The 14,153-nt window shown below is 42.1% G+C and overlaps 1 protein-coding gene across 1 annotated transcript in view; it reads left to right on the forward strand.

The window, feature by feature from the left end:
- zanl (zonadhesin, like) overlaps positions 1–11,578 on the forward strand; it is a 556,892-nt gene extending 545,314 nt beyond the window's left edge. The window contains exons 99-120 of the mRNA XM_085255099.1: positions 66–160; positions 1,755–1,931; positions 2,695–2,903; positions 2,989–3,133; positions 3,234–3,331; positions 3,422–3,568; positions 3,671–3,835; positions 4,015–4,142; positions 5,106–5,377; positions 5,456–5,664; positions 5,846–5,990; positions 6,088–6,335; positions 6,426–6,555; positions 6,648–6,843; positions 7,118–7,279; positions 7,539–7,669; positions 8,051–8,253; positions 8,336–8,471; positions 8,889–9,032; positions 9,524–9,620; positions 9,827–9,870; positions 11,345–11,578. Of these exons, the coding sequence (XP_085111225.1) occupies positions 66–160; positions 1,755–1,931; positions 2,695–2,903; positions 2,989–3,133; positions 3,234–3,331; positions 3,422–3,568; positions 3,671–3,835; positions 4,015–4,142; positions 5,106–5,377; positions 5,456–5,664; positions 5,846–5,990; positions 6,088–6,335; positions 6,426–6,555; positions 6,648–6,843; positions 7,118–7,279; positions 7,539–7,669; positions 8,051–8,253; positions 8,336–8,471; positions 8,889–9,032; positions 9,524–9,620; positions 9,827–9,870; positions 11,345–11,400 (3,337 nt within the window). The 3' untranslated portion in view covers positions 11,401–11,578. The remainder of the gene's footprint in view (positions 1–65; positions 161–1,754; positions 1,932–2,694; positions 2,904–2,988; positions 3,134–3,233; positions 3,332–3,421; positions 3,569–3,670; positions 3,836–4,014; positions 4,143–5,105; positions 5,378–5,455; positions 5,665–5,845; positions 5,991–6,087; positions 6,336–6,425; positions 6,556–6,647; positions 6,844–7,117; positions 7,280–7,538; positions 7,670–8,050; positions 8,254–8,335; positions 8,472–8,888; positions 9,033–9,523; positions 9,621–9,826; positions 9,871–11,344) is intronic.
- Positions 11,579–14,153: the final 2,575 nt, after the last annotated feature.

Genomic DNA, 14,153 nt, shown 5'->3' on the forward strand with positions numbered 1-14,153 from the left:
GCCTTAGAATTACCATACACAAACATGTTGACTCCATTGCAATGAATTCTCCCATTTCCTCTCAGCTGTACTGATGGTACAGAAGAAGAAGATTGTGATGTAAAGGTGGAGGAAGAGGCCACGAAGCCTACCAGCTGTGGCATGATCACTGATCCCAACGGTATGAAAAACACATGTGTGTGCACGCTCTCTCTCTCGCTCTCTCACTAAGATACACACATACACACATAAAAGAAGGTTATCATTACAACTAATAGTCTAATATCATCTACCCATCTATCTATCCATCCATCCATCCATCCATCCATCCATCTATGGTCCTGGGGGCAGTAGTTTAAGGAGACAAGCCCAGACTTTCCTCATCCTAGTCAGCTCTTCTGACATTAATAAGTTATATTTCCAGCGATCTCTCACTCCAACAAGTCCTGGAACTGACCCGCCTCCTTCAATCACAGAATACCTTAACTCAAATGTGTCCAGATGGCATCCTAGTCAATGCCCGAACCACCTAATTGGCTCCTTTGAATGTGGAGGAGCTGCCACTCTACTCCAAGCTCTTCACCCTATCTTGGAGCCCAGCCACCCTTCGAAGGAAGCTCATTTCCGCCGCTTATGTACATAACCTCATTTTTTTCGGTCGCTACCCAGAGCTCTGAACCGTAGGTCAGGGAAGGATCATAGATTACCCAGATGCTATCCCAATCCGTCTGTCAAATCAATTAAATTTTATTTGTACAGCCACAAATCACAATAACAGTTGCCTCAAGGCACTTTATATTGAAAGGTAGACCCTACAATAATACATATGCACAAGATCCCAAGACCCCTGAACTCATCCCTGACCTGGAGTGAGTGCTCCACCTTTTTCTGGCTGAGAACCGTGGTCTTGGACTTGGAGGTTCTCGCTTTACACTCAGCTGCGAAACGTTCCAGTGGAAGCTGGAGCTCACCATGTGATGAACAACAAAATCTGCAAAAGGCAAAGATGGAATCCTGATGCCACCAAATGGACAGCCTTCATTACTTGGCTGTGCCGAGATATTCTTACATAAAAACTATGAACAGAATCAGTGAGAAAGGCCGCCCCTGGCAGCCTACCACTGATTTTCCCAGGGAGGGTGAGAAATGTGATCCCTTATAGTTGGTGCACAGACTCTGCTTCCATTACAGAAGACCTGACTGTAGGATTGTTTGCCATTTTAATGGACTCACCAAACTCCTCCTTTTTCATCTACTGCCTTTCACTCCATTTGGCCCGCAGGTACCTGTTGGATGCCTGTAAATATTAAATAGACTGATTCTTATATGATGCTTTGTATTGTCACAAGCACGTGACTAGAACACACAAACTCCTGCACTGAAACAATATGCTGGTTTACAGAGTGTACTTAATCTTATTAAGCACTGACATTTGATGACTTCAGCACCCTTGTAGACAAAACATGGCTCTCAGCACAAGCCAGGAACTGTGGAAGCGATGCTTGGGAAATGATATGACGTATACATGCAGTAAAACAACCAATTGGTTTGGTGATGTGAAATATAGATATGTGCTGTTAGCTGAAGTAAGCCCTTCATGCCTTTTTCCCACTTTGTATATGTCTCACATATATTAAACAATCTTTACATTTACCTTAAAACTTGTGGGCTGGCCTCTCTGATATATATCACTGTTAGGCTAGACAATGTGGTGAAAATCATCCCCAAGCAGTCGCTTCAACTACACTTTGTTCTATCTTTGATCTTAACCTCAGGAATCTTTAAGCCCTGCCACTCTGTTGTATCCCCTGAGCCATACTTTGAGAGTTGTGTATTCGACATGTGTGCCACTGGAGGTGAGACCGTGGCTCTGTGCCAGGCCATAGAGACCTACGCCGACATGTGTGCTGCTGCAGGAGTCCCCATCGAATGGAGGACGAACACCTTCTGTCGTGAGTCCTGTTTTTCTTTGTGTGTGTATAGAGAAAAAATAGGATCTTAAGTAATACTTTTTCCATTGCTACCAAACGTATTACTAAAGTAATAATAACAATATTAGATGTTTCCCTGAGAAATCAGTGCCTTCATTTTGAGCGTGACAAAATGATCAGTTTAAATATAAAAAGTTGAGTATAAAGTAAGAAAATCCCCATGATTTGTCCAATACACCCAGGTCATCTTCCACTTTCTTTACTACTAGTTACATTATAGTATGTAGTTTATATTTCCATTTAAAACTGCAGTGTCTGCTGTCTAACAGAGGTTACATACGCTTGATTTTTAGGTGCTAAGGAATAATGCTTATATGCTGCTTTATGGGAAACACAAAGGTTTATTGGTCCACAGAAACATATAGTGGACATTCCAGACCCTCCCAGATTTCAAGAAAATTTACCAATATTTGTTTGTTTGTTTTTTTCAGAAAAATATCCTGGTGAAAATAGTGCAGTTTAAACTATATACTCTCATTTGTTTCACTTTCACTAGGTTACATCTCTCACAAGGTTTAGATAATTCCACTGCGAGCACCAAAACTGTCCCTCTTCTGAGTTAGGGGCCAACAATGGTTCAAAAAGAAATGATGTACACAAACTTTATGAGTTTTGCTGTAACATGTTTCCTGTAGACAAATACAACCTTCTTTTTGTTTATAGATATGTAACAACTGTTGTGCATTTTTACAAACAACCCTAAAAATTGCTTGACTCCCTCCAGCTCTGAAGTGCCCCCCAGGCAGTCATTACACCTCATGCGGCCCTGCATGTCCTCAGCCGAGCTGTCAGAACCCTGCAGGACACGGCGGCTCTTGCGATCTTCCCTGTGTGGAGGGCTGCATCTGTGACACTGGCCTCATCCTCAGCGGAGACAAATGTGTCCCAATCAGCCAGTGTGGATGCACTGATGGTGATGGGAAATACAGGCCGGTGGGTGTGCAGTGGGAGATTTTCCTTTTTGCAAGAAAATTTGTTTTATGTAAGGGTGCATTAAACTTTTTTGGTATATGTTTAGGTTGGAGACACTTGGTTCACAAAGGCTGACTGCTCAGAGCAATGCAAGTGTGCTGGAAACAACAACATCAGCTGTGAGTCTTGGCAGTGCAGCCCTGCACAGGAGTGCAAAGTGGTGGAAGGAGTACTAGGCTGTCATTCTACAGGTAAACTGAACGAAGGGCTGGATAATTACATGTTCACGTCACCTAAAGCTGTGTCAGTGTATGTTTTTGCCCTTTTACCGAGTCTCATATCCGACCTCAGGTAAAGGAGTGTGTCATGTAGCTGGAGATCCGCACTACTACACTTTTGATGGTGTGATGCATACGTTCATGGGAACTTGCACATATACTCTGGTGGAGGTATGGGAGGAGTTTAACTTACTTTGTACACAACAGATATTCCTGTGGCGCTGTTTTGTCTTTGAAAACAAAATATACACTATTTTAAAGGTGTGCAACGCCACCCAAGTCACTCCTTTCAACATAGTGGCTAAGAATGAGGAACGTGGTCAACCAGAGGCATCATATGTTCGCTCTGTGAAAGTCACCCTGTACCCTGGCACTGTTATTGAACTGCAAAAGGGCCGCAGAGTTCTGGTATGTGACATAGTTTATGATTTTACAGACATTCAAATATAGAGGAACTACGCCATACTGAAACAATCAGCAGCTGACATGATTTCACTTTTCTGTGCTCAGGTGAACGGACAGCGGGTGAAAACCCCAGTTTCCGTTGACTTGGCTGGAGCTAAAGTGATAACCAGTGGAGCCTATAGTCTGCTGGACACAAACTTTGGTCTACAGGTGAAATTTGACGGAGTCCATCACGTTGAGATCACTGTTCCAGGAGAATATTTTGATAAGGTATCAGAAATTAAGACCATGTTTTCTAGTGTCTGCATCACAACTCTTTCAATGTCAAGTCACATGAGGAAATTAAAAGGTACAAATTGTGTATGCTAGTCATGGCTGCTTGTAGTAGCTGCTCTGCTGTATATTACAGAAACATTGCAATAACCTTGTTCCACTGGCCTCTTCTCCAGGTGTGTGGCATGTGTGGAAACTACAACCAGAACCCCTCTGATGACAACCTAATGCCCAACAAGAAACCAGCCAAGGATGACATTGAACTGGGAAACAGCTGGAAATCAAATGGAGACAGTGATCCTGGGTCAGTGGGTAACAACCAGTGAACAACTTTTAGTGTTGTTATGCGGATATTAGTTGTAACTCTATCCGGTCTTTAAGTGATGACATGTTGAATCCTGCTTCCAGGTCCAAACTACTCTGCGTTTAATAAGGCTGTTGTGTTTTTAACATGTTTTAATGCTTTGTATCTTGTTCTATTTAATCTGAACAAGCCCCTAAAAACAGTCGGCTTCTCTTGTTTTTCTTTTCTGTTTTTTTACCACTGTTCATTTTAAAGCTCAGTTTTTAAAACCTTACATGTAACTACAGCCCAGCCCATGCAGCAGTACATTAATGACTAACCTCGTATTGTGGATGGATTATCTCAGTTGTTCTCCTGACTGAAGTTTGGTCCGTTTACAGCATCCTGCCATGCGATTGCATTTTTCCCTAACCATCTGGAACCCTCATGTTAACTTTTATCGAGTGGAAAAAGCGATATATAAACATGTAGCACATGATTATATACCAGCTAGCCTACAAACGCCACTGCTGTTTAGTTTTCTGTCTTCATTTATGCTGGAAATGATAGCAGAGCTGTACATTTTGGAAATCCCTCATTCAAACATGCTATATTACATATAGATGGAAACTAGCGAGCTAACTGCTTGCTAACTTCTAACTCCATTACATTTCATAAATTCGGTTTCCATGGATTCCTGGACATTAAACTTAATTGTTCCACCTGGTAAAGCAGCAACGCTGATCATTTTATTAAAGATGAAAGAATTTAGACAGTTTTTAACTCTCAGTGATGCTGCAGTGATCGTTTGACTTTGGGACCTGCAGCGGAGTTTGGACGTCAGACTTAAAGATAGTAGTGGTCTCCAGATTCACCAAACACGCAAAACACCCCTGGTTCCAGATAGTGGTTACTCTAATGAATCAAATGTATGCTGTCCATGTTGGCGAAATTACACCCTGATCCAAATGTTCTTCTGTTCAGTTGTCAGCCAGACACCCGTCCAGACATCCACCCAAAGTGTAGCAAAGAAGAAGAGATGCTGTATGAGGCTCAGTGTGGTGGGGTCATTCTCTCCAATAACTTCAAGCCGTGCCACGCTCTAGTGCCCCCTGAGGCTTTCCTGGCTAACTGCGTCTATGACATGTGCGAGTATGACGGCATGCAGACTACGCTCTGTGACAACGTGGAGGCATATGCTCAGGCCTGTCAGAGTGCCGGTGTCACCATCAGCTGGAGAAACAGCAGCTTTTGCCGTGAGTTACAGTAACAAAGATTCACATAAAGATTTGAATTTATTGTTTGTCTTACCTCATTCTCGTCCCTCTCTGCAGCCCTGCCCTGTCTTCCTAACAGCCACTACTCAGACTGCACAGCCCCCTGCCCTCCCACGTGCTCTGACCTCTTCCCTGTCTTCTGCCATCTGCCTCCAACTACTTGTCTCGAGGGCTGCCAGTGCAATGCTGGTTACGTCCTCAGTGACGGCAAGTGTGTTACTCTGGACCAGTGTGGCTGTCTGGACTCAAACAGGGAGTACCATGATGTGAGTACAGTACTGCCCGTACTGTTGCTAGATGATGGACTCAGTGGGATGTTCCATAATAGAAAATCCTGAGCTCAAAAGTACACAGAGGCTATGAGGATTTAATATTAGCATATTGAAAACCCTTTATTCTAAGTCCAGGTATAACCAGTCCCATGCATGTCTGTGTGTGCGCCCACAGGTAGGAGATTTGTGGCTAACAGATAAATGCACTGAGTCGTGTACCTGTAACCCTGGTGGTGAAGTCAGATGTGAGGACCACAGCTGTAATTCGAATTCACTGTGTGACCTGGACAAGAATGGAAACCGCTACTGCAGACCCACCGGTGAGTTTGAGAGACTTCAAACCTTAATAAACAAGCAAAGTAACAAAAATGACTGTGGTTTTTGACCATGAATCCTCCCATTTCCCACCATCGTTAGAGTTCAATCAGTGCAGCATCTGTGGGGATCCTCACTACCTAACATTCGATGGCTTCAAGCATCACTTCCAAGGTGTCGACACCTATGAACTTGCTCTGGGTCACAACCTGTCGAGCTCCCTGACGCCCCTGGTGGTGAGAGGAAAGAACGTTAGACGTGGAATGAACAAGAGGGTGTCGTTCCTGGAGGAGATGGACATCAATGTTTACGGTGTCAATGTTAAATTCCTGCAGAAGAAGACTGTCCTGGTCAGCTGACACTTTGTTAAAAAAGAGCAGGTTTTCATGCATTTCTAATGGTAAAAATGATGTAACGCAATCCTACCTGATCTCCTGTAGGTCAACGGGGAGTATGTAACACCTCCTCTCACACCAATTGATGGTTTGACCATCACAAGGAACTCCAGGCAGATCCAGCTCACCACTGACTTTGGACTCACTGTACGCTTTGATGGCAACAGTCGAGGAGGTAAAAGAAGAAGACAGTTCTGTCTGAGAACGTCTTAGGCTTTTGTACAAATCTGTTCACGTTCCTCTTATGTCTCTCTGTTTGTGTATCAGAAATCATACTTCCTGGTACCTATAAGAATTCTGTTAGAGGACTGTGTGGGAACTATGATGGCATCACCAGAAATGAATACATGAAGCCAGATGGGACAGTAGTCAGGGATCTTAAAGAATTTGGAGATAGTTGGAAGGTCAATGATCGACCTGCCAACAGACTTAGGATCTTGGACCGTCCTATCCGTGCACTGAGGTACGATTACAACCAGGCTCACTGCTTCTACAGATTTCTGTCACTATTTAACAGAGAATATTGTTGTTAAAGAAAACTGCCTTATGTTATAAAATAAAGATAATTATTGCTGCCCGACAATAATTAGCAGAGCTTGGCCCAAGTCTGTCTGCCTGTTAAGTGCTTGATAAAAGAAAATCTTCAAACAGAATAGGCTCGTTTCATGTTACAGTTTTTGTGGAAACTAAACTTCATGTTACACACGGCTGTTACACAACAGTTTCTCTGTCTCCAGACAAGAAGCAGAGACTGATCCAGACTCAGGGTTCGAGGTGTCAGACTGCTCTCAGTCACAGCTCAGCGACTACAACAGCCCGACGAAGTGTGGGGCGCTGTCTGATTCCAGTGGGCCATTTGCTGCCTGCCACGCCACCGTGTCACCCCAAATCTACCAGGAGTAAGTAGTCTGCACTTAAGTGGGGATATGTATGAAGCTGTCTTCTGGACACATTTCAGTACAATGTTAACTTGAGCATAATCGATATAATTCATCTGAAAAACGCAACGTCTAGATGAACAGAATCAGCCTTTTGGGATTTACGTACCTGGATGATTGAGCGTGCATCAAGACATATTCAATATAACACATGACAGCAGCTGTATGAACCAACGTGCATGTGTGAGCTTTTTGCTTGTGCTCATGTTTGTCCTTTCAGTGACTGTCTGTTTGACCTGTGTGCTGAGGGAGGCAGTGAAGCTATGCGCTGTGCCAGTTATGAAGCATATGCAGCAGCTTGTCAACAGGCTGGAGTTACATTAGGATTGTGGAGGCAGCAGCTGGACTGCGGTAAGAAATGCTGCCCTTCATTCACATCATGTGGGAAGACAAACAGTTCAGAGTCCATCTCCTCACTCCACCTGTTGTGTGTTTTTGTTTGTATTCATAATTTGAAGTAAAAAACAAACAAACTCCATTCCAAAACTGTCAGAAAACGCAGATTGTAATGTGCTGTCCTCACTGAGACAGATATGTGGTAATGCAGTTTGTATTCATCTTATATAGTTTACAGTTTCTTATTTCTTCTTTATAGTTTCTTATATAGATACTCTTGCACATTATCAAATCTCCTGTAAACGTGAGGCATTGAACTAAGACACATTTGCAAAACAAAGAATTACATTCTGTCGAACGGTTTGCTGTAAATAACATCACGTTTCTCTTTCCCAGTCCTCTCTTGCACCGCCAACAGCACTTACTCCCCCTGCATGTCATCTTGCCCCGCCTCCTGCGCCAACCTGGCAGCACCCTCGGAGTGTGAAGTCACTTCGTGTGTCGAAGGCTGCCAGTGTGCCGCCGGCTTTGTTATGAGTGAGGGGACTTGTGTGCCATATGCACAGTGTGGCTGCACCTTCCTAAACAGATACTACCCTGTAAGTGGCCTTCAGTTACACGAGTGACTGTGTATCTATGTGACCACGTGACGATGTGCGCTCATATCTCTCCATCCTGCAGCTCAAAGAGAAGTTTGTGACCGAGGACTGCTCTCAGTCTTGTGAGTGTAGCAGTACCGGTGCTGTGTGTGAGCCGAAGACCTGCCAGGACGCTTACGTGTGCACCATCTACAACTTCAAACGTGACTGCTACAAAGGTACGTGTTCATGCAAGTGTTTGAGCACTGTGTATTTTGAATCATACAATCATACAGCAGGGCTGTGTGGGAGAGTCTGGGTGCTGAACTGGTCTGTGTGCAGTCCAGGCTGATAACATAAAAGCAAAAATACAACAAAGAAAATCCAGGACCATGGAGCATCTCTAATCCCACAGTAAACAGGAATGGGACAACATTCACTCCACTAACTGGTCCCAGTTCACAGCTGTTTATGGACAGCTGTTAAAAAACTGATGTTTTTTCACAATTACCTCGTTTTTTCCTAAAACTTTATAGATTCTCAGTTTAATTCCGTGATTATGTGTTTCCTGTTGTGAATAAAATATCTTACAAATTAACTGAGAAATGAACTAAATTAAACTGTCAACAACAACACCTATTTTTGTCTTCTTGCAGCAAGTCCCTGCCTCAATTACCCCTGTTTGAACGAAGGCACATGTCAGGACTCAGGCAACAACACGTACACCTGTCTGTGTGCAGAAGGCTTTGAAGGCACAAACTGTGAGATGGAAGTGATGCCACCCACCGGTGGAGGACTTGGTACGACTGAAACATGACTTCATTCTTTAAAGCTGTCACATTTCCTCGTGAACTTTCCTGTTTCTATACTACTCTTTGTGTCTGCGATGTCTTTGTGTGTCTTTGTGGATGCAAGACTAAACACAGAAACATTTTAGTATCTAACACTGAAAAACTAACGTTCAGCTAGATGTCTCATACTTCACTGTTTATCATCATAAGATCTGTTTGCACTAGGATCAGCTGATATCAGAGGTATTAGCCAACACGGCGTTCTGGACTAAAGTAGAATTATAATGTCCGTGGTTGATATAACCCAGAAAAGTGACAATATAATGTCGAGATAAGAGGTATCATATAAAATATTGACTTAATATCTCCTCCAAGCTCAGTTTCAAATTCATGTAAGGACCCTGCACTCACTGTGATTGGTCAAATGAATTATTTCACTGAGAGTGGAGGACATGTGGTTAACGGTTAAAGACTTTGTTTCTCATTTTTGTGTGTTTCAGAAACTAAGTGGATTATCCTGATTGCGGTTCTGGTCCCAGTTGCTGTCATTATCATCACCGTGACTACCATTGTTCTTGTTTGCAAAAAGAAAACCATGTGAGTGTTAACAGATCATCTTAACAAAAATATGCGCTTGAATAAGTATGTCTGTGTCCACTGTATGAACACAAATACATGTCTTAAAAATATATCTGGGCCAATATTTTTTGTTTTTTCCAAATACCGTTATAAAACTTCAAATAAATAAATAACTGTATGCATGCACACATTAAAGTCTCTAACCTCCGTTTTTCTCTTTTCAGGAAAAAGAAGAAGAAGGAGACAAATATCAGCATGGAATCAACAAGTAAGGATCAGGAAAAAGATTAAATGAGCTTTAAAAAAAATCCCCAAAACGCAATAAAGCTGCTCTACCACAATAAACATCTAGTTAGTGTAACACTTGCTACTGTTAGTAGTTGTTGTTGTTGTTTCCATAATGTCACTATAAGCATCAAATTGAAAGGGTGTGTAGCAGTCAAGCTCCTGCTCATCAAATCCACATGACCATCAGAGTGACCAGTTTGCTGGGCTGGAACATTCAGGTGTATATTAACACTACACCACCAGGCAAGGATGTGCCAGCAAATCCACTCAAAGGTCTGACAGTAAAAAGCACAACGAAAGAGCAAAATATAAAAATCTCAGACTCTGTGTGCCTCGCTCAGCATGTTATGGGTAAAAATCCACGACAGCGTCCTTCGAATAAGAATAAGTGTCGCTTGTTCGGAAGCTTTTTCTCTCTTAAAAAAAGGAGCATGGCAGCCCACCTTAGGTCTGCAAAGACTTCTCTTCCTGTCAAACTGTCAACAATAGTAGAGGAGGGATGTGCTGGTCGCAAGTGTGAGTAATTCCACAGATTAGAAGTAGGTGGGTTTCTGCTTCTCAAGTCCAATTAAAGTCAAAAACACAAAAATCACAGGAGAAGAGCAAAGGTCTACGCCAGCTGTTTTATTAAACAGAGAAGCTCAGCAAAACAGAAGGAAAGGCAAAGCTCCCCTAGGGTGTTCGCTGTTAGCGCATGCAGGTTGGGACCAACCCCAACGGACAGACAGCAGGAAAAAGCCCAGAGGACTTTCCCAGATCCCCTTCTACAGGAACCCACCTCCCTGCTGTGGAGTAACTTTCCCACGCGCCCAAAAACAGCAGGTGCAGGGTCAAGTACGGGCCAGGACTCTGGCTGAGGGCCCAGCACAAAGGGGCACCCTTAAATTAACCCTTTGCTTTGCCTTCTGACAATAGGTCACAACATGGTCAAAGGTCACACATTACTACAGCAAACAGCGTACTTTTTGTGATAATCTTATGATGTACATGTGAATAATACTTGGCCTAACTACATCAAATATATGGGTTAAATACTTTACATAATAATAAACACTCCATCGTAGGTTAATAGTGTGTTTCAGTATCTCTGTTACCATGTTACTATTTTCTAAGAGCTGCATGAAAAATGTTTATTGTGTGTGTGTGTGTGTGTGTGTGCATGCGTGCGTGTGTGTGCATAAGGGCAAAATACCTCGTGCCTAATATTCTACGTGAAAGCTATCTAGTACAGATAGATATACAGTGTATAGAGTTATATAGGTATACATGTCATACAAAAATCCACCACAGGGGGTGATGAAGGGGCAACATGAACTCCTCTGTATACCAGAGTCAAATGTGATGTCATCTCTCTGACAACTAAAGCTTTGTGTATAAATACTCGTATGTATATAATGTGTGTGTATTTTACTTATTTTTCAGCTCTAATATGTCTCCCATGTCTTCTGTTTTAGGTGTTCCATACACAAACATTGATAACCAGAAAAAGGAGAAAGTCACTGCTTTTTGATGACAAACTTCAATGAAACTATTTTTTCTCTATGTAACCACTTGTCATGTCAAAGAAGAGTAAAAATGAAGATAAGACTTGCTTATTTGTTTATTTGTTGCTTTTTTAAGTTATGCTTGAACATGTCATTTGAAGTGAATGTTTAATTAAATAAATAGTTATATGTGTATGTGCTTCTTGTAGTGTCTGCCCACAGTTTTTCAGAGTAATAAGTTCCACCCTGTCTTTACTTCAGAGTGTGCCCATTACTAACCTGCTGTCTAATAACCAGCCAGTAGATGTAGAGAGAGACAGCAAAGCGAAACACCACTGTCCCCTCTGCACCAAAGCTCATGGAAAAAACGACTGAAAGTAGAAAACCATTCTGTATTCAGGCAAATCAAACATTTTTCATTCTTTTGGGAAAACATGAACTCCAGACAATCTGATGGAGTCACTAAAATCATATATTAAAACAAGAATAGGACAACATTCCTCTCAAAGAAACCTCAGTTCTGAAATATTTGCAGACTGTTGAATGAATAGGAAACGCTGCACATTAGTACGCACTGCCATATCTCCTCTTTTTTGATAAATGTTGCTGTTATCAAATTTCAAATTATTTTTCCCAAAAAATCCATTTTAAATACTGGAAGTTCTGTTGTGAATAATAAATGTTTTTACAAAACTGGCCCGCTCTGTTTGTATTTACCTTTTACATGGAGTCCAAACGTTTTCAGGGCATTTGTAAGAGAGGTGGCACATTTCTGGAAAAAGTCTTTGGACAGATACAATCAAGTTTAACTTGTATCCAAATGATGGGAAGATAAAAATATAGAGAAGGAAAGGAACACCGCATGATCCAAAGCACATCATCATCTGTGAAACACCGTGGAACGTGAAGTGTGCCGGGCTACAATCACTGTGGAGAGTCAGCAAAGTGCTATAACACACTGCAAATGGGGGAAAAATGGATACTATTACCGCGCAAGCAGTAGCTGGTAGTCGGGCCACATGCGTGTCCTTGTGCAGTTGAACATAATCAACAAAGTCCGCTTGTAGTTGAAAACAAACAGGCAAACATTTATTTCCAGTCTTGAAATACAGTGATCCGTTTGAATGTTCCTGTACACGGTAAGAAAACTGTTTGACTCCACAGCTAGTTAAAGCCCCGTTACTCCACACTCGTGCACGGTTACCATGTATTAAAGGAACAGTACGTCAAAATTAAATAAGGAAAGAAAATACAATTTAATTGTAAATATTACGCTAAACAAAATTATATAGTAAAAACTGAAATTCCCTATTATCTTACACTTATCCAAACTAATTCAAATTATTAACAAATATACATTCTGTGCAATCTGAGTAAACTAAGAGATGATTAGACCTTTATCTTACACAGTATACTGTAAATGCAAGCTACATGTTTTTAAAGGCAAAACACAGGAAATTGTTCACGAGCCTAGCGAGTCAACTGTCCTCTACTCAACAGAGTTATCAAAGAACAATGCAGAAAACCCAGGAACTGAAGGCAGGGCAATAAAAGCCTGCCAGAGCATGTCACGGGCATCTGATGATGTAAATGAGCTCTAGATTTTAGGGTCACTGACTGCAAAGGATTTTATTCATATATTTAAAAAACAAACTCCTATATTTACAAGTTTAGCCTCTAAAACGTGGGAGAACATCTAACTAATGACCAGCTGGTCAACTCTACTAAAAATACACGTCTGAAAGTATGAATAGAGAATATTTTGCAGAGGTTTTATACATATTTTTATTCACAGCTTTATACAGTGTAGAACAACTGATGACACTATGAAATCCCAAATTTATTAAGAAAGTGAGCTCAAACTTACAGTCAGTCATAAAAAAGAAGAATCTAGATCGATCTATGCACGCACGCACAAACGCACAGACTTCATAGTTTCTCACACGGTACAAAATACTAAATAATCAGGAAGTTGTCACGGTCCGCTGTGACGGACCGAGTGGAGAATGCGTGTAATGGACCCAGGTGCGTACACAAGTGAACAGACGGGAGTGAGCTTTAACAGAAGGCGAGCCTTTATTATGGCTGAAAACAAGGTGTGCAAATACAGCAGGGATGGCGTGGCTAAACAAAAACCTAAACTGGGAACAAACTATGGTGAGGCTATGGCTTGGAAGACAACAGACCAGGCATGGAAACACGGAGGGTGGGAACACAGACGACGCGACACAGACTGTAAGAAACACAGAGACTAAATACACATGAGGGATGATCAGGGGAAGTGGCCACACATGGGAACGCAGCTGACACACATGAACTTAACGACAGGACAGGAGGAGTGAGCTGAATACACAGACAGTGAATGCAGGCCTTCAAAGTAAAACAGGAAACATGAGACATGAACCGGGGAGACGTAGTACAGGGGGAGGTGACATAACTGACAGCATGAACTTGACAGTACAAGACACACAGACATAAACACACGAAGGGCAAGGGAGACGTAATGCAAGGGTAACATAATTACAAAAAGGACTGGACTACCTTAAAGAACCTAAGCAAACAATAAACATCAAAATAGGTTAAGCATAACACACTGGGTCACACGACCCAGGACCATGACAGAAGTACTGTGTAGCACCCACAGTGTGGTTGATGCCACTTGCTGCACTAGAGAACCAGGAACATATATTTCCAAACTGGGTTACGTTGTTAGAAAGGTCGCTCAATACTTTTAACAAAAGCAAAAACCCAGCAGCTGTGCACAGACTCACTAAGATTA

This window comes from Mchenga conophoros, linkage group LG3 (genome assembly GCF_057382185.1).
Source record: "Mchenga conophoros isolate Kocher_MC1m ecotype Shallow Benthic linkage group LG3, M_conophoros_male_GT1.1, whole genome shotgun sequence".
NCBI classification, from domain to species: domain Eukaryota; kingdom Metazoa; phylum Chordata; class Actinopteri; order Cichliformes; family Cichlidae; genus Mchenga; species Mchenga conophoros.